General features: G+C 38.2%; 1 protein-coding gene across 2 annotated transcripts in view; it reads left to right on the plus strand.

The window, feature by feature from the left end:
• slc35a5 (solute carrier family 35 member A5) overlaps nt 1–21,422 on the plus strand; it is a 58,844-nt gene extending 37,422 nt beyond the window's left edge. For both annotated transcript variants that reach the window (XM_073045503.1, XM_073045504.1), the window contains 3 exons: nt 9,988–10,055; nt 10,724–11,495; nt 15,773–21,422. In XM_073045503.1, the coding sequence (XP_072901604.1) occupies nt 9,988–10,055; nt 10,724–11,495; nt 15,773–15,841 (909 nt within the window). In that variant the 3' untranslated portion in view covers nt 15,842–21,422. The remainder of the gene's footprint in view (nt 1–9,987; nt 10,056–10,723; nt 11,496–15,772) is intronic.
• The last annotated feature ends 224 nt before the right edge of the window (nt 21,423–21,646 follow it).

Below are 21,646 nucleotides of genomic sequence, written 5' to 3' on the forward strand. Positions count from 1 at the left end.
ATGACAATTAACCTACTAGCCACATCTTTGGAATGTGAGAGGAAACTGGAAAACCCAGAAAAACTCCATGTGTTCACGAGGAGGGATGCACAAACTTCTTACAGACAGCATTGCATTAACCACTAGCTACCATCATGTATATATTTTTTGTAGGTGGTATTGTATTTCTTTATTTTCTGTAAATTCATGTAAGAAAAAGCTCAATGTAGTATATAGTAATATATAGGTATTTGGTCTTATTACTTCCCCACTTTACACAAAAATAAGAAAATTAACTTTAAATTGTTATAAGACCATAAGACTATAAGATATAGGAGTAGAAGTGGGCCATTAGGCCCATTGAGTCTGCTCCGCCATTCAATCATGGGCTGATCCAATTCTTCCAGTCATCCCCACTCCCCTGCCTTCTCCCCATACCTTTTGGTGCCCTGGCTAATCAAGAATAAGGCTATCTCTGCGTTAAATGTACCCAATGACTTGGCCTCCACAGCCGCACATGGTAACAAATTCCACTCTCTGACTAAAGTAATTTCTCCGCATCTCTGTTCTAAATAGACATCCTTCAATCCTGAAGTCGTGCCCTCTTGTCCTAGACTCCCCTACCATGGGAAACAACTTTGCCATATGTAACCTGTTGAGGTCTTTTAACATTCAGAATGTTTCTATGAGATCCCGTCTCATTCTCCTGAACTCCAGGGAATACAGCCCAAGAGCTGCCAGATCTTCTTCATATGGTAACCCTTTCATTCCTGGAATAATTCTCGTGAATCTTCTCTGAACCTTCTCCAACATCAGTATATACTTTTTAAAATAAGGAGCTCAAAGCTGCACACAATACTCCAAATGTGCTCTCACAAGTGCCTTATAAAGCTTTAACATCACATCCCTGCTCTTATATTCTATACCTCTAGAAATGAGGTAACATTGCATTTGCCTTCATCACCACCGACTCAGTCTGAAGGTTAACCTTTAGGGTATCCTGCACAAGGACTCCCAAGTCCCTTTGCATTCTGCATTTTGAATTCTCTCCCCATCTAAATAATAGTCTGCCCGTTTATTTCTTCCACCAAAGTGCATGACCATACACTTTCCAACATTGTATTTCATTTGCCACTTCTTTGCCCAGTCCCATAAACTGCGTAAGTCTGTCTGCAGGCTCTCTGTTTCCTCAACACTACCAGCTCCTCCACCTATCTTTGTATCATCGGCAAATTAAGCCACAAATCCATTAATCACATAGTCCAAATCATTGACATACATCATAAAAAGCAGCGATCCCAACACCGACTCCTGTGGAACTCCATTGGTAACCGGCAGCCAGCCAGAATAGGATCCCTTTATTCCCACTCTCTGTTTTCTGCCAATCAGCCAATGCTCAACTCATTCAAGTGTTACGAACCCCGTAACTGGGTCACCTACCAGCAAAGATAGAGAGGTCCGTTGAAGTCTGATGGTACTATTTTTAACAGTATTTATTGGTAAAAATACACAAAAATAATATCAATGCAAACATACAGATAATATACGTTGTCAATACTAACTCTAAAAGTGCGGGTATAATAATAATCAATAAGAAATAAGCTCTATCGTTGTCTAGGGGATAATGTATTGTCCGATGGAAATATAAAAGTCACTTTAGTTCATTCAGGCTGCAGCTTTTGGTTGGAGTCAAAAGAGGGATTTTTGAAACTTGCCAGCTTTTCCTTTTTATGATGTCGATCCTTCGAAATTTCGTTGGTGGTGGTCTCTTTAGCTAAACCGTCTTCCGTGGTAAGGCCCGCCAATTCCGAGGCAAATGGAAAAGGACGCACGCGGGCCCCCCACCGGCTGTCGCTATTAAACGCTGTCATGGGATTTCTAGCGTTTCTCCTGGTGCGTCTAAAGAGGTTGTTCCCCAGACCCTCTTTTATCCTTACTCACGGGGTCTCAGATGTCAATCAGGTTGGGATGATGCAATCCCTCAATCGGCCCACTCTGGTCATTCCCTGAGGGCTTCAATGAATAGTACAGTACTCAATACACAATTCCGTCTCCAAGAGACAATAGCCGTTATCAGTGGCTTTGTATCGCAGAGGCCAGGACACATTCCAAACGTCTCTCTCTCATTTCCTGGATCCCCTGACCTGAATTAATAGCGATCTTGCGATTCTCAAAAAGGAGGGGGCTACTTTGTACCCTTCGGCCCCTCAGAGTTGTGGCACATTCGTAACACAAGTAACTTCCCAGTATTTCCATGAGCTCTTATCTTGCTAAGCAGCCTCATGTGCAGTACCTTGTCAAAGGCCTTTGAAAATCCACGTACACCACATCTATTGCATTTCCTTTGTCTACCCTGCTTGTAATTTCCTCAAAAAATTGCAGTAGGTTCATCAGGCAGGATTTTCCTTTCAAGAAACCATAGTGGCTTTAGCCTATCTTGTCATGTGCCTCCAGATACACTGTAACTTCATCCCTAACAATCGACTCCAACAACCTCCCAACCACTGATGTCAGGCTAATACGTCTATAGTTTCCTTTCTGCTGCCTCCCACCCTTCTTAAATAGTGGAGTAACATTTTCAATTTTCCAGTCATCAGGTGCAATGTCAGAATCTAATAATTCTTGAAAGATCATTGTTAATGCCTCCACAATCTCTCCAACTACTTCCTTCAGAACCCAAGGGTGCATTCCATCAAGTCCAGGAGATTTATCCACCCTCAGACCATTAAGCTTCCTGAACAGCTTCTCAGTCGTAATTTTCACTGCACATACTTCACTTCCCTGACATTATTGAATGTCTGGTATACTGCATATGTCTTCCACCGTGAAGACTGTTGCAAAATACACATTCAATTCCTCTGCCATCTCTGCGTATCTCATTACAAGATCTCCGGCGTCATTTTCTGTTTGTCCTATATCTACCCTCGACTCTCTTTTACCCTCTATATACTTAAAAAAAAGCTGGTGATATTAGTCACCAGCTTCATTTCGTAATTCAACTTTTCCTTCCTAATGACCTTCATAGTTTCTTTCTGCAAGTTTTTAAAACCTTCCCAATCCTATGTCTTCCCACTAGCTTTGGCTTCCTTATATGCCCTCTCTTTTGCTTTTACTTTGGCTCTGACTTCACTTGTCAGCCACGGTAGTGTATTTCCATTTGAAAATTTCTTCTTATTTGGAATATATCTGTCTTGCACTTCCCTCATTTTTCACAGAAACTCCAGCCATTGCTGCTCTGCTGTCCTTCCTGCTAGTGTCCCTTTCCAGTCAACTTTGGCCAGTTCCTCTCTCATGCCATTGTAATTTCCTTTATTTCACTGAAATACCGACACATTGTAATTTGGTTTCTCCTTCTCAAATTTCAAAGTGAACTCGATCACATTGTGATCACTGTTCCCTAAGGGTTCCTTAACCTTAAACTCTCTTATCACCTCTGGATCATTGTGTAACACCCAATTAGGCATAGCCGATCCCCTAGTGGGCCCAACAACAAGCTGTTCTAAAAGGCCATCCATTAGACGTTCTACAAATTTTCTCTCTTAAGGTCCAGTACTGGCCTGGTTTTCCCAATCCACTTTCATGTTAAAATCCTAAAGATTATCATGACATTGCCCTTCTGACATGCCTTTTCTATCTCCTGCTGTAGTTTGTAATCCACATTCTGGCTGTTGTTTGGAGGCCTGTATGGGTCCTTGCCATTTCTTAACTCAACCCATAGAGACTCTACACCTTCCGATCCTATTTCATACTTTTCTATTGATTTAATATTATTTCTTATATGCAGGGCCACACCACCCCTTCTGCCTACTAACCTATCTTTCCGATACATCATATATCCTTGGGCGTTCAATTCCCAATGACAGCCATCCCTTAGCCAAGTTTCAGAGATGTCCACAACGTCATACTTGCCAGTCTGTAGCTGAATTTCAAGATCGTCCCATTTTATTTCTTATGCTGCGTGCATTCAAATATAACACTTTCAGTCCAGTATTTGTTGCTTTCTGTTTTAACTGCACCAGGCCTCTATTGCCCTGTAACTCATCCTACTGGCTGTGATTATGCCTCATCTCCTGTCTGTCCTTTCTATCATCTCTGTTGCACACTATCTTTGATTTATTTCTTTTTTCCCGTTCCTCAGCCCTATCACTTCAGTCCCCATCCCCCTGCCAAATTAGTTTAAACCTCTCCTTTTGTACAGGTCGTTCCTCCCCCAGAAGAGGTCCCAATAATCCAAGAATCAGAAGCCCTGCCCCCTACACCAGTCTCTCAGCCACACATTAATATGTCTGATCATGCTATTCTTACTCTCGTTAGCACGTGGCACAGGCAGCAATCCTGAGATTACTACCCTGGATGTCCTACTTTTATAATGTGGTCAACTTTAATTTTCCATTATCATAATTCTTAATCAGTGTGTTTACTATAGTGTTGCACAAATATAACATTCAACACATTTAAAAGTGTATATTTTGGCTATTTTGTTTGGAATTCTACGTTTTCTAAACTGTTCACTTGGGACTTAAAATTGGTTACTCTATTCATAAGACTATAAGTTATTACGCTTTTTGGTCCATAAAGTCTGCTCAACCCTTTCATCATGGCTGATCTAATTTTCCACTCAGCCCCAATCTCTTCCCCATATCTCTTCATGCCCTGATCAGTCAAGAAACTATCAACCTCTGCCTTAAATATACATAAACACTGCCTCTACAGCTATCAGTAGCAAAGAATTCCACTGATTTACCACTCTCTGGCTAAAGAAATTCCTCTTCATCTTCATTCTAAAAGGATGCCCCTCTCTGGTCTTCAACTCTCCCACCATAGGAAAGATTCTCTCCACATCCGCTCTTTCTGGGCCTTTCAACATTTGATAAGTTTCAATGAGGTTTTAGAGGTACATTTAATGTCAGAGAAATGTATACAATATACATCCTGAAATGCTTTTTCTTCAGAACCATCCACAAAAACAGAGGAGTGCCCCCAAATAATGGATGACAGTTAAATGTTAGAACCCCCAAGGTCACCCCCCCCCCCAGCTTCCCTCCCTCCCGCACATAAGTGGCAGCAAGCAACAATCCCCCCTTCCCCCCACTGGCAGAAGAAAGCATCGGCACCCGCCACTGAGCACTCAAGCATGAGCAAAGCAACAGCAAAGGTACAGACTTGCAGTTACCCCAAAGACTACTGTTCACTCAAAGTTCCTCCTCATTCTTCTGAATTCTAATGAATATTGGCCCAGAGCCATCAAACGCTCTTCATATGACAAACCATTCAATCCTGGACTCATTTTTGTGAATCTTCTCTGACCCCTCTCCAGTTTCAGCACATCCTTTTTTTTTGTAATTTTTTTTATTGGTTCATCATTAAACAAACATTTCCATAAGATGTATTTCAGACATTGTACATATATATCATATAATCATTTATGTCACAAATCTCCACATAGTATTTATCTGAGGTATACACTTATAGAAAAGAGTGGAGAGAAAAAACAAGCAAAAGGAAAAAACTATGTACAAGTAGGGAGTGATTTTTTTTTACAACATATCGATTTGTGAGAATAAAATCAGGCCTATGAGGCATTATGTAGTTAAACCATTTTTCCCAGTATGAATCAAATTGTTCCAGCTTATGATTAACAGATGCTGTTATCTTCTCCATTTTGTAAATGTCCATTGTAATTTCCATCCATGCATTTGAAGTTGGGCTCTTCTGTGATAACCATTTCCTAGTAAGAGTCTTTTTACCAGCCACCAACAGTATATTCATTAAATATTTATCTCTTTTCAACCATTCTTGAGGTATATATCCAAAATATATGGTCTTACTCTCTAAGGGTATTTCACATTTAAAGATGTCTTGTAGGGCATTGTGCATCCCCCTCCAATAGTCTTTGATAACAGGGCAGTGCCAAAAAATATGATAATGATTTGCATTTTGATTTCCACAATTTCTCCAGCAAACAGGGAGGTCACTATCATAATGGGATTTCTGAGAGGGTGTAACAAAATATCAAGTTTTTCCGACCAAACTCCCTCCATTTCTGTGAACTGGTACACTTCCATTGATACCTCCATATTATTGTCCATTCTTCCTCAGATATAATTATCCCTCCTTCCTTCTCCCATTTTGTTTTAATGTATGAAGTGGAATGTGTTTTAAGATTTGACAACCCCTTACACATGCTTGAAATGATTCTACTACCGTTATCTGAATTATATGCTTTTCTAACGAGCTCTATCAAGCATGTACTTGCCTTGGTTACATTTTTAAGTGTCTTATTAACATATTGTCACATCTGTAAATATCGATAAAAATCTTGTTTTTCTAATAAGTGTTTCTCTTTAAGCATTTCAAAACTGAACAGTGTTCCTTCTTTCATTATGTTGCAAAGAACTGTTATTCCTTTAGCTGTCCAGTCCTTAAATCTAGCATCCAATTTATTTGGTATAAAATCCGAGTCATATGCACACCATTTAAGAATTGCAATATCTCCCTATAGATTATATTCTTTTATAGTAGTTTTCCATATTTTTAGAGTCAGTTTCACCCATGGGTTATCAATAGTATTTATGTACCTTTGCAGGTTGTTATCAGCCAAATTTGCTTGTATAGGGATGGGAAGTACCCGCTCCTCAATGTTTTTCCATTGAGCGTTATATGATGGGTTGCACCAACATATCACAGCTCTCAACTGTGCTGCAAAATAATAATCTTTAAGAGAAGGTAGGCCCCATCCCCCCTTTTCCTTTGCTAATTGCAAAGTTTTGAGACGAACTCTAGGCCTTTTACCCTGCCAAATATACCTTGATAACATCTTGTTCCATTCATTGAATTGATTTTGATTAATCTCTATTGGTAGGGTCTGAAAGAGATATGACAGCCTGGGCAGTATATTCATTTTAATAGACTCAATCCTTGAACTGAGACTGAAAAAAGGAATCAGGTTCCATCTTGCCATATCTTCCTTAATTTTTTTATATAAAGGCTGATAATTACATTCTGATAATTTTGCCAAATCTTCTGGCATAATGATACCCAAATATTTGAAAGATTCTGTTTGCCATGCCCAGGGATATCTACTTTCAATTTCTCTTGGTGGGCTATAGTAATATGAAAGTAATTGGGTTTTATCTATGTTGATCTTGTATCCTGATAATTGACCATATTGTTCAAAGGATTGCATCAATTTAGGTAAAGAGTATGTTGGTTGCCCTAGATAGATTAAAATGTTATCTGCGTAACAAGCCAATTTATGCTCTGTCCCTTTAATAGTAATTCCCGTGATATCTTCATTTTGTTTGATGTATTGAGCTAATGGTTCCAGATATAATGCGAAGAGTAGTGGTGACCATGCACAACCCTGTCTCGTGCCCCTTTCTAGGGTGAGACGATTTGATAAATATCCATTGATTTTAATCCTAGCAGTAGGGTTATCATATAGAGTCTGTATAGTTTTAATAATTGTGTCTTGGAAACCAAATCTATGTAAAACTCTGAAAAGAAAATTCCAATTAACCGAATCAAATGCCTTTTCAGCGTCCACGCTTATCACTATTGCTTCAATTTTATTTTTTGTATATGATCCATAATGTGAAGTGTCCTTCGTATATTGTCTTGTGTTTGGTGTTGTCGTATAAAATCTGTCTGATCGTTACATATCAGTATGGGTAGAAACTCCTCTAATCGTTTGGCCATGATGGAGGTAAATAATCTATAATCTACATTAAGAACAGATATTGGTCTAAATGACCCACATTCCATTTTATCCTTGCCTTCTTTCGGTATAGCTGAGATTATCGCTTCCTTCCAACTGGGTGGCATTTGTGCCTTTTTTAGAGCCCAGTTTCAGCACATCTTTTTTAAGGTAAGGGGCCAAAGCTGCTCACGCCACTGCAAGTGAGGCCACACGGTGCTTTATAAAGTCTCAAAATTATATCCTTCCTCTTGTATTCTAGTTCTCTTGAAATGAATGCTAACATTGCATTTTCCTTCCTCACCACAGACTCAACCTACAAATTAACCTTTAGGGAATCCTGCACAAGGACTCCCAAGTCCCTTTGCACCACAGTTTTTTGTACTTTCTCTCCATTTAGAAAACAGTCAGCCCTTTCATTCCTTCTGCCAAAGTGCATGGCCATACACACTGCCCGGCACTGTATTCCACCTGCCATTTCTTTGCCCATTCTCCTAATCTGTCTAAGTCCTTCTGTAGCCTCTCTACTTCCTCAAAACCACCTCTACCAATTTTCATATCATCTGCAAACTTTTCAACAAAGCCATCAATTGCCATAATCCAAATCATTTACATATAACATTAAAAAAATCAATCTCAACACAGAACCCTGTGGAACACTACTAGTCACTGGCAGCCAGCCAGAAAAGGCTTTTTTATTCCCATTCTTTGGCTCCTGCCAATCAGCCACTGCCTTATCCATGCTGGAATCTTACCATGGCCTCTTGTTAAGCAGCCTCATGTGGCACCTTGTAAAAGGCCTTCTGAAAATCTAAGCACATAACATCAACTGATTCTCCTTTGTCTAGTCTGCTTGTTATTTCTTCAAATAATTCTAACAAATTTGTCAGGCAAGATTTTCCCTAGCAGAAACCATGCTGACTATGGCCTATTTTATCATGTGCCTCCAAGAACCCTGAGACCTCATCCTTAATAATCAGCTCCAACGTCTTCCCAACCACTGAGTTCAGACTAACTGGTCTATAATTTCCTTTCTTCTGCCCCTCTCCCTTATTGAAGAGTGGAATGACATTTGCAATTTTCCAGACTTCTGGAACAATTCCAAGATCTAGTGATTCTTGAAAGATCATTACTAATACCTCCATGATCTCTTCAGCTACCTCTTTCTGAACCCTAGGGTGTACACCATCTGGTCCAGGTGACTTACCTACCTTCAGACCTATCAGTTTCTCAAGAGCCTACTCTCTAGTTATGGTAACCACACACGTCATGCCCCCGACACCTGGAACTTCCACCATCCAGTAAAGACTGATGCAAAACACTTACTCAGTTCATTTGCCATTTCATTGTCCCCTATTTCTACCTATCCACCATTGTTTTTCAGCGGTCCAATATACACTCTCACCTCTCTGTTACACTTTATATATCATGCAGTAGCATATCATAGTACAATCGGCCCTCCTTATCTGTGGGGGATTGGTTCCAAGACCCCCCCCCCCGCGGATACCAGAAAATGCAGATGCTCAAGTCCCTTATTTAACCTGTCCCAGTGCGGTGGTCTTTAGGACCCAGTGGAACCCCGGACTTTATTTAACATGTCTCAGTGCGGTGGACATTAGGACCTGGCAGCGCAGCTCTGAATCCACAGTGTTTCTGTTCACGAAAATAATCACGATCACGATTGAAAATAAGGTGGAAGTAATAAAGCGATTGGAAAGAGGTGAAACGCCATCCGTCATTGGAAAAGCGTTAGGCTACAGTCGGTCAACGATCGGAACAATTTTAATGAAGCATGTGAAAGGCCCTGCCCGAATGAAAGCTACAATTATTACTAAGCAATGCAGTGGTTTAATTATTGAAATACGAATGTTTCTTAAGTGTTTTCTATGCATAGAAAGGTAAAATATGTACTATATACTAAGAAAAACGTTTGACTAACTGACGCTAAATAATACCGGATGTACCTGTTCCGACTTCAAATCCGACTAAAAGACGGACTCAGGAATGGAACTCATTCATAACCCGGGGACTGCCCGTACTTTTAAGTCATTTCTAGATTACTTATAATACCTAATACAATGTAAATACTATGTAAATAGTTATTATACTGTATTGTTTAGGGAATAATGACAGGAAAAAATAGTCTGTACATGCTCAAACAACGAGTGCTGGAGAGAGAACTTCCAGGTTTTCCCAATCTGCGCATGCGGAATCCACGGATAAGGAGGGCCAACTGTAAATACTTAACGTGTTAAGTCTATGGCTTTTGCTTGCATGGCTAACAAATTTTCTTTCTGGTATTTCTTGTATAGGCAATGGCAGTTCTGTTTTCGAATTTTGTGATTATCACAACCGCTCTTCTGTTCAGAGTTGTTCTTAAGTAAGTTGATTAAATAATTTATGTAGTAATTTGATAATTAGAATGAAGGCTGAACAAAGTGACTCATTTAATATTCTCTTTCTACTGCAAGCATTCTGACAAATCTGCATTCAGTACACAAATCTATCTGGTGTGACTCAAATGCATTGCTTGGGCTTTCACCAAAGCTGCTATCAATCTATTATTAAAAGAAGTAAATTATGTAATTATTAATTGGCCATTATTCATAAAGTAATTGACTGAAATGTGCAGTTAAATTGTAATTCCTTTGATTTCGTTGTCATGAAGCTTATTGAATAAAAGAATAGTTCAACTATTGTTTTTGAGATTTGCTCATAATAGTGAATGTTACAACATGTATATGAAAACTGAATTTTTAAGGTTTTAGTGTTCAAGATCTAAGTTGTGCTTTATTGGTATGCCACAAAAGGAAGCTGTTCATAAGCACTGTAAGATTATTCCTAGTTCAATAAAATACTGTTAGAAAGTTGTTTAAAAAGATATTGGTTGATTATATGACTGTCATAAGACCTGTTCAATTAGTAGCTTGGCTATTACAAAAATGTCAAATTGCTAGTTATTCTATGAGTTAAATGTATTTTGCTACTCAAGATGGGATTAGTTTACTAAAGTAAATTGAATAATGCTGTGTTTCTGCTTTCCAATAGGCGGCGCCTGTCCTCAGTGCAATGGGCATCACTGGTAATTTTATTCCTTTCCATTGTGGCTCTTGTATCAGGGACTGGAAAAGCACAAGACAGTGTATCCAGGCACATTTCGAATCATTATGTGTACTTCAATGCATCAGATGGCTGCTTCCCACTTGAGACATCTTGGATTAAAAATGCACACCACCAGCCGATCAGTCCCACAGCAACTCCGAAGTGGGATACTAATTCATTCAAAGAACTTAACCTTGGTTTTGGTCATCTTTTTATAATTATACAGTGTTTTGTTTCTTCAATGGCTAATATTTATAATGAAAAAATGCTGAAAGAAGGAGATCAACTGACTGAAAGTATTTTTATTCAAAATAGTAAACTGTACTTTTTTGGTGTTATATTCAATGGATTGATATTACTACTTCAATCTGAATCTCGTACCCACATCCAAAATTGTGGATTTTTCTACGGACACAATATGTTTTCTGTGGCTTTAATCTTCACTACTGCTGCCTTTGGACTATCTGTGGCTTTTATCCTGAAATTCAGGGACAATATGTTTCATGTCCTCACAGCCCAAATAATAACTGTTATCATTACCACAGTATCCATCTTTGAATTTAATTTTAAACCTTCGCTGACTTTTTTATTAGAAGTTCCTGTGGTATTCCTGGCAATATTTATCTACAATTCCAGCAGGATAAAGGACCCAATGCATGTGCTACAACAAGAGAGACTAAAGGTTATAAATGGTGAAATTCTAGAACGTTCCAATGGGGTAGGTAGTTCATATGTTCACAATTTATCTTATTTTCCAAAAAAAAATAGTAAATTCATCTTCTCTGTGAAATGCTTACATATTCTCGAGTATAGTTTTGTATTGATGTAGCTTACAACAACATTTAAATAGTTAGTATGCTCACAATTGGTAATTTATTTTGCCAAGTTAAAATTGTCATGTATTTACATGCATGCAAGGATTTAGACTGAAGGATTTTCACCTGTACTTGTTGCATAAGGCAATCTAACACTATTCATAATGTACATTTTTAAAGTTCTTTTTAATTCAGTTATGATCATGGTGAAATTTAATCATGCTATATGACCCAAAGCATAGTGAGGCACAAGGCCAGGATACTACACCCTGCCAATGGAAAAGAGTAAAGCACTTCCTTCTGAAAGATTATTTTTCCAAGTGAAATTAATAAGAACAACAAATATTGTTGATCTAGAGTAAAAAAAATTCAAATCAATTAAGTAAACTAATACAACCATGGATACCTAAAGTATTAACTGGCCTTTCTATCTTCAAATGCTGTTTAACTACATGAATTGTTCTTGCATTTCTGCTTTTATTTATAATCAGTTAGGAAATTTTCTTGACAAAATCTGTTTCTTTGTTCCCAATGTAGCTTCTGTTAAGATTTTATTTTGATATTGCTTCACTTTTTAAATTACATTTGTTTGTATAGAATAATGGAAATATCTATTATAACTGACAGTTTGTTATTAATTTCCTCCAATGACTGAGGTATTTGCTTTCTCATTACCTGTCCCTCTCCACCCATTTTTATTCCAAAGCTCCAGATAGGTAGGATGTCTTAATGAACAAAGAATGGCATTCAGGATAAAATGTAAAGTACTTCTAATTTTCACTAATTTCCAGGATAAAGTTATTTAACACTTATTTTTGTAGGGATATGGCTTAGTCCACTGTTCTACTCTCTACACCCGTGATTGTATGGGTAGGCACAGCTCAAATGCCTTCTATAAATTTGCTGACGATACAACCATCGTTGGCAGAATTTACAAGTGGTGACAAGAGGAGTGAGATATATCAGCTAGTTGAGTGGTGTCATAGCAATAACCTTGCTCTCAAAGTCAGTAAGACCAAAGAACTGATAGTGGACTTTAGAAAGGGAACGCACACTAGTTCTCATAGAGAGATCAGAAGTGGAAAGTGTGAGCAATTTCAAGTTCCTGGGTGTCGATATCTCTGAGGATGTAACCTGGACCCAACATATCGATACAGCTACAAAGAAGGCACAACAGTGGCTATATTTCATTATGAGTTTGAGAAGTTTTGGTACGTCTCCAAAAACACTTAAACATTTCTACAGATGTACCCTGGAGAGCATTCTAATTGGCTGCATCACTGTCTGATATGGGGGTGGGGGCTACTGCACAGGATTGAAGTAAGCTGCAGAGAGTTGTAAACTTAGTCAGCTCCATCATGGGCACTGGCCTCAATAGTATCCAGGACATCTTCAAGGAGTGATGACTAAAAATAGCGTGTCCATCATTAAGGGTCCCTATTACCCAAGTCATGCCTTCTTATTGTTACCATCAGGTAGGAGGTACAGAAGCATGAAGGCACACACTCAATAATTCAGGAACAGCTTCTTCCCCTCTGCCATCTGATTTATGAAGGGACGTTAAACCCATGAACACTACCTCACTATTTTTTAATCTCTATTTTTGCACTACTTATTTAATTAAACTATTTATATACTGTGTTTTTACTTCTATTATTTATTGCATTGTACTGCTGCCACAAAGTCAACAAATTTCATGACATTTGCCAGTGATATTAATTCTGATTCTGAGTATCTGTCCTCTGTCCTAAAGTTAAAACCATTGCTTTTCTTAAGTTGATACTTTTTATTAATATTTGTTTATAGCAACAAAGTCTAGTAAATTTGATCAACCCCAAAGAAGACAGAAGGATTGGAGTGCAGGATTCAGCACAATGCAAGCATCACCACATCTTCCTGTTTCTGCTATTCCTATTTTTTCTTGTGTACTGTTGGTGCTCACTTTCTCATGATGGCAGTTTGCAACAAGTCACCATGAATCTTCAGCTGCACCGCTAAGTATTGCAGGAATCCTGTGGAGCAGTAGCATATTTAATACTTAAGCATGTCATTGGTTCACTTTAGCTTTTAATGTGTCTTAATAACTTGTATCCTTCTGGCTGCGTAGATGTGGCTGTCAGACTCAAGTGGAACTGTTTTACACATTTCTATGCTATTATATCATTTGAGCAAGCATAGACATTTACTGTGTTGTTCAAATGTTATAATAGAGTAGAACTGTGCAAAATCAAAGTAACATGACTGGATAGTGAGCATTGAGATGATTTACTGTAAGTGATTGCACAGCAGTTGCACTTTGAGTACAATCCCTTTAGGTTCCTGTACAGGGTAAAATTAACATTTAATGCAAGCAAAGCTTTGTCAGTGCAGTCAGTGGTATCCTACACCATGCCCAATCCTGCAAATGTAACTAGTGTGTTCACTTTTTCCACTTGCTAGATACTGAGAGAGAATGTATTTGTGTGGTTCTTTGAGAAGAGGGCATCACTGCCCTTCCTTCCAAAATAGCTGATGGCAAATTACAAAATCTTGATTATCTTATTTCCATCACTTTTCTATTCGGCTTCTGCATTTTAATGTTGTGAATTGTTTGGGTCTAAATTGCCCACACTGGCATTAAATTAAAATTTCTAGTCTAGTCAAGGTAAATCAAATTCAAAGTAAATATATTATCAACATATGTACTGTATATGTTACCATATACTACCTTGAAGTTCATTTCTTGCATCACAGGAACAAAAATACAAAAGAACTTTTAAAAAACTATACACAGTCAAAGACTGATAAACAACCTATGCACAAAAGAAGACAAACTCTGCAAATAAAAAATAATACTGAGAATATGAATTGTAAAGAGTCCTTGAAAGTGAGTCTAGGTCATAGAATCAGTTCGGAATAGTGGTGACTGAAGTTATCCACACTGGATCAGGAGCCTGGTAGTTGTAGGATAATAGCTTTCTGAACTTGGTAGTGTGGGACTTAAGGCTTCTGTATCTGCTGCCCGATGCTAATAGTAAGAAGAGGGCATGGTCTGGATGGTGGGGATCTTTGATAATGGATGTTACTTTCTCATGGCAGCATTCCACGTAAATGTGCTCAACGGTGGGGATAGTTTTGCCTGTGATAGACTGGGTTGCATTGAACACTTCCTGTAGCCTTTTCCTTTTATAGTCCTATGATAGATGCTGTCTTGAGACAGCACCTCATGTAGACGCTGTGCCTGTGATAGACCAGCCTGTGACTACTACTTTCTGCAGCCTCTTGTTAATGTGCATTTGAATTGTCATACCAGATGCATGATGCTGGGCCCAGGTCATCTGAAATGTAAATGTCGAATTTAAAGCTGCTAGCTCTCACCGCCTCCAACACATCGATGCTACTTGATGGCATATCTTGTCATTTAGCTAGTTATAGGATGGTGCAAGTTTCATTCATCAAGCATAAACAGCCTTATTTTAAAAGTGTCAGTTATTGGAACACAAACATTCATGTGAGAAACAATCATGGTATTGACATGAACTTTGGAGTAACATTGACAATTATAATAGTATTTATCATTTGACCTATCTGGCATGTCAAACAATTCTTTGAGCACAGATATAATTTTTTCTCTGTAGGTTGCCATCGTAATCTGTGGTAATGCCGTCACCAGTACCTCCTATAGCTTTCAGTGGAAGTAAATTCTTGTAAAAGCAATGAATCATACAATTTTGAATATATCTTTTAATGTGGATCAATACATGGCATTCCATTTTTATAGTTAACCAGAGGAGCTGCCTGACTCACGGGCAATGTGTAAGGTAATAGCACAAGCTTATGGATGAGGGGGAAAAAAACGTTTGAGCTGTTATTACTTGCTCACATCAGATGACAGCAAATTCACCATCCCGAATAATCCAGTTGTTCTAGCACGGTACTGACTATTACATACAGGATTTCCAGTTAAAGTGATCAGTTACTGACTTGTGTTAAAACAATGATTCCATGTACAGTAACTCAAATACCTATGATAAGTTGCTGCAAACATTCCTTTGTAAGGAAAGTGATATTAATGTTAAGCATGGTAATGGGGGAATGGGAAACTGTTACATGAAGTAAGTGTATGTGAGATTTTAAAAATTATTAATCTTAACATATCTGTAATCAATGATTCATTACCCTGTTTTATTTTGATTTTTAGGATGGTGAGGAATTGGAAAGATTGACGAAACCAAACAAAGATTCTGAAACAGAAGAAGATTCCTTCTAGAATATTAAATAAAACAATGTGTTTGCTTCATAAATGAATGATCCTCATGGGATGTGTATTAGGTACCTGATTTCTTTGATATGTCTTTTGTTCAGGAAATGTGATCCATACCTCATTTGCACTGGAGTTTATTTTAAAAGTACTAAGAATGCAGATGGATTTTACATCAACATTCCCAGCCTGGGTACGAAATAACACAGGAATGACTAATTTCCAGCTTGTCTGCTGGTTAGACTAACTAGGAAAACTATATGATGAACTTGCATTGACCTGGATTTTGCAGAAGGAACAATGTTGCTTATTATTATGCTTATAACTGATATTGTTGGCAATTGTATGACATCCTCTTCACAAGTAATCTGTGACGTGTGAGAATAGGAAAAGCTAGGGTGTGCCTCCTTAATAAATCAGACTGAACTTTGCTGAAATATACAGTGAAGGTCACTGGTCGGGAGCTTCAGAACAGATGGGAATATATAAAATCTGGGGAAATTTAACTGTTAAGAACTTAGCTCTGTTCCCAGGAGGTAGAGTGGGAAGTATTTTACAAGCTTTACCACAGGCATTCAGCAGTTCCACTAGACAAGGGAGTCTTTAGAGAAATTGTAAGTGCCTTTACACTATTGCTTTTAGGAAGAAAGATAAGAGATGATTTCTCTTATTCTAATCGAATTCTGTTCTCGGCAATTAGACATCCTACCTTCCAGTGAAGGCAAGCCAGTGAATTTGACTGATTTTGGGTAGGGGGGACCTCATAGAAACATTTCAAAAGTTAAAAGGCATGGACAGAGTGGATGTGGCAAAGTTGTTTCCCATGGTGGGGGAGTCTAGTACAAGAGGGCATGACTTGAGGATTGAAGGGCACCCATTCAGAACAGAGATGCAAAGAAATTTTTTTTATCCAGAGGGTGGTGAATCTCTGGAATTTGTTGCCACGGGCAGCAGTGGAGGCCAAGTCATTGGGTGTATTTAAGGCAGAGATTGATAGGTATCTGAGTAGCCAGGACATCAAAGGTTATGGTGAGAAGGCGGGGGGAGTGGGACTAAATGGGAGAATGGATCAGCTCTTGATAAAATGGCAGAGCAGACTTGATGGGCTGAATGGCTGACTTCTGCTCATTTGTTGTATGGTCTTATGGAATCTGACAAGTCCAATAGATATGCTTTGGAGTTGGTCTCCAAAGCATGCAGGGAACCACAATACTATGTCCACTCCCTACCTCCATTGCAATCCACGGCTTCAAAAACAAAAATGCCGGAATGTTCAATAGAAAATGTTTTCATAATTAATTACTTTTTTTAAAACTTCTGTTTTAATTAGCTTGGCACATCATGAGTCCAGTGCTGTACAGTTCTGTGTTAAATTTCCAACTGAGTTTAAAAAGTGAATGAATGCTTCAGATTTGTAAACAACTTCTCCAGCAATGTTTAGTAATTAAACTTAATCTCTGTTAGATTTTCACTTATACATACCCCTACCTCTTTCTGATATATTTGGTAGCTTTTAAGGTAGAAAAGCTGTAGTTTTCTAGAGATGCTACTAGGCAGGGGTTGGGGACAATAATGGGAATATGCTCCCACTACCTATTAAATTCTCCCGGTGACATGTGTCTCAAATAACCTCTAACAATCAAGTCCAGCTCCTGGCCTTCAAGTGTGGTTTAGTTACTAAGCCTGGAGGAATAGTTTCTACTGACAAGAGAAGGGGCAAAGGTGGTTACTCGCGCCTTAAAACCAGTTGCTTTGGGCAGATAGGGCTAATCAGTTGTGGTTGGCAGCTCACCTAGGAGAAGGAAAACTGATCTCAAACCTTCGCTGCCTTACAGTTATACCCACTCATGGGGCAGACTTTAGGAGTAAACCCCAAGGAAAATTCAGGAGCTGGAGTTCCTAAGGCATTGAATTTAACATTGGTTGGCAATGCCCGTGATGCCGCTAGTGCCTAACTGTATCAGTCTCTGCCATTCATTTGGATTCATCACCTGCACGGAAGGGGGGGGGGGGGGGGGCGGGGTGGCTGTTGCATGGGTAACAGCTTACTCTCCATATTATTGTACTGCCCTGGCTTGCGTTTTGACTACGTAGATAGCTGGGATGTAACATTCATGGCCGATCCCAACAAATGGATGCCTCACAGTATAATATTTGGGTAAAATTTGTGCAGGAGCAAGACACCTTGGAAAGGAACATGCTGTTATCCTTGCATGTTACAGACAAGTATACAGGTGATTCTGTCTGATGGAACCTCTGTAGTATTTTAATGCAAAATCCAGGCCCCTACTTGTGGTCTCTTGGAACTACAGTTAATCCAGCACATAAAGTTAATAGTATTTCAAATCAATTCATGATTTATTTATTTATTTACTTGCAAATAAATACATGATCAATAAAAATTGAACTTTACATGGAAAGCAAATACTTTTCTGGAATTTATGCTAATAATTAACCTTAAGGAATTAAACTGAGGATTGTAAAACAAAAAGTAAAAGTAGCTTGATTTTTAAGAAAAACATGCAAGCAATCTTTATTGTGTATAGTTTAAGATTATTGTTCTTAAGAAAATACAGAGTGCTTTGAATACCTTGCTATAGATGTTTTTAATTAGTATAATTGTATTTAATGTTTGATACCATGAGTTGATGCAAATGCTTCATATTGGAGATTTAATAAATATGGCCATTAACTTCTAGCCTTAGTCCAATAAAATCATGTTACAAACATTAGAAATGTAGTAACTGATGGATCCAAAGCTTTTCAGTATAATAACTTTTAGAGTACCTATCATTAACTGGGAAAGTCTGGGAAAGTCCAACAGCGAACTTTTTTCTTCAATTCTAATTTCTGTTGTAATGTTATGATATTGAGAAGGACAAAGATAATAACTTACCTACACTTAACTGTAATAATGCTACGGGATGTGGCATCCAGAAAACATTGCCTCTGACACTGTAACAGTGCAATAACAAGCCAGATACTTTGAACCTTCTGACTTTGGAATGGCACTGACTGATGCCATCTTGAACCGTGACTGTAAATTCTTTATAAAGATTAATGCAGACATCTTTCTTGGATTGAGAAAGTGATGAGCCACAGTTCCCTGTTCCCTGCTTGCAGCAAACAGCTCACACTCCCATTTCAAAATGGTATACTTTTGAGAAATCCCTCTGTTTGATTTGCTGCCGTGTCCCATGCCAATTTGAGGTCATCTGAATCAGCATGATCCAAGTACTTAGATGTGCAGTGAATGGTGTAGAATGAGACATGACTGTGAAACACGTGGGGATAAGGTGTTGACAATTAGGGCATACTGCTTAGGGTAGCCAGCTGTCAAACTTATCTAAACATTGTCTCTGATTTTTTGCTTTTAGAGACATTCACATAGCTATTAATAATGAATCAAACAAAATATTTTAAACAATCAAAACACCCAAGAACACATCAAATGCTAAAATACACTACATGCAAAGTAATGTAAATAATTTCATACCTTATTTCCTACTAGCAGGCCTTCTGGATTCTAACTCGGCGCAGAGCCAGGCAGATTGCCAGAGAGCTGCTGCTGTATCCCATAAAAAAAATCTAATTTCAGAACACTGACTGGAAGTTGCTTCAGCTTTTTATTTCACATCATCCAAGCATGTATTTTAAACAGGTGAGAAACCTGAGAATGAAGCAGTCCATGCTTACATCCAGCATCCGTAAGATGATACCTTGGCATAGCCTGGTAAATATAAGTAACATTTGTGCCACAAGATTGCTAAGTAACAACCACCTACCTTTGATATTCAGTGGCGTTACCATAAATATCCTGTAGCAAATAATATACACCTTAATACCATTTGCGAGGTATAAGTGAACTGTGACCCTGGACCACAACTTAATCCAGATGAGTGAAATTCTAACTGCAGAATAATACATCTAGGATGAAGCAAACCATGTCGGTGCCCCCATAATGTACTCTGTGCAGCAGCTGAAATGTGTATCAACTACAAAATACACTATGTTTGCTTAGGATATGTTACAGTATCTCCCAAACACATGGCACCTCGCACAATGAAAGTCAAGGAATTCTGGCACATAGAGGGGAATGTTACTATTTCCTACACTGTCTTAACTTGGAATTGTATCACCTTCATCATCTGGGTCTAAATCCTGGAACTCACTACCAAGATCCCCAGTAGTACCTTCACTTCAAGGATTACTATGCTTCAAGAAGATGGTTCACTGCTACCTTCTCAAGGTCATATTCTGATGGTCAACAGTATGGCTTGCAATGCCCAACTTTTCAGAGATGATTTTTGACAATTCTGAGCAAAAATACTCTAGATGAAGTATGTGAAAAAGGCAGTTGCCTATTTAGGAAGCAAGAACAGAAAAGCAGAAATATTAATTGGTGTGGTGAGAAATCAACATATTCATGTATAATAATCAAAAGCTTAACATGCAAATTCAGCTTTGTGTCCACAATATGCAAGAATAATAAAACTATTCCCATTCCCTTTTCTGCACTCCAAATCGAAAATCATTACAGTATGAATAAAAACAGTATAATTTATTATCCAGGATACCTCTATCTCTTTTACTCCAGAGGATTAATCTTATTGATAATTCATAGCATGAACACTTTATCAAATTCCTTTTAGAGTCCTAAAATTTTAGAATGCACTAGATCAGTGGAATCTGTGATCTTTTATTGCATCATTTTAAAAAAAGAATAGCTGAACACAGCTCGTCTTTTACAAATCCATGCTGGTTTCCACCAATTATATTTATTCAATGTTTATATTCGGTAGTCCTTTTTAAAAGTTTCCCTATCACGGGTCAAAGTGAATAGATGGCAGTGGCTAAGTTATTCTTATGCATTTAAACAGGCATGTGAACAAGCAAGGATGTGCAGGCAGAAGGGATTAGTTTAAATTGGCATCTTGGTCAGCATAGACTTGGGGAGCTGAAGAGCCTGTCTCTGTGATGTACTATTCTCTGGTCTCTGTACCTTTTTGAACAAAAAGCTAATAGTTGGAATCCTCCAATCTTTTAACTCTACCCCTATTCAGAGATGGTTAAAAGTTATTGGCAGATTTCCATCCTGACATTTACTCAGTGATCTGGAATGCATCCTAGCCAGATTTGGTGGCTTACATTCAGGTAGCCTTTTCAGTACCTTTTAATCAACTTTTAGTTTATCTAACATCTCATTTGTCATTTCCTGTGTCTAGTATTTTCTTTCTATTTGCTACTGTGAACTTTCTGTACCTATCCTAGTTCCTGTTTATTATCAAACTGACATAGAACATAAAACAATACAGCACAGTACAGACCCTTCAGCCCACGATGTGCCAACCTTTTAACCTACTCCAAAATCAATCTAACCCTGTTGTAACTCTTTGTTTTACATATTTTCACCTCATCCAGTGAGGCGTGCCTTTGGCTGATCTAGTTTACCTCTTGTAGGTATTACCTAGATTTTTAAAATGCACTTCCACTCTAAGTGTGCTTTTGTATTGCCTTCCAGCCTTAGATACAGTTTACCTCAGCTGCTATGTTTTCATCCATTAAAATTGCCCTTCTTTTAACTTGGAAATGATATAGTTTTGGTTGTATTTTTTAAACACTTGACATAATTCTGATAAAAAAAAATGATTCCTAAATATTACTTCTGCTGACATTTGGTCCACATGATCAGATCCAGAGCCAGCACCTCTCCCTTCCCTTTTAGGGCGGTTACATACTGATTAATTGTCATGAATGTGTTTAAGAAATCTTTACCTCTCAGCTCTTTATAATCTCAGTCTCTATTACATCCCT

Source organism: Hemitrygon akajei, chromosome 5, assembly GCF_048418815.1.
Source record: "Hemitrygon akajei chromosome 5, sHemAka1.3, whole genome shotgun sequence".
Classification (NCBI taxonomy): Eukaryota; Metazoa; Chordata; class Chondrichthyes; order Myliobatiformes; family Dasyatidae; genus Hemitrygon; species Hemitrygon akajei.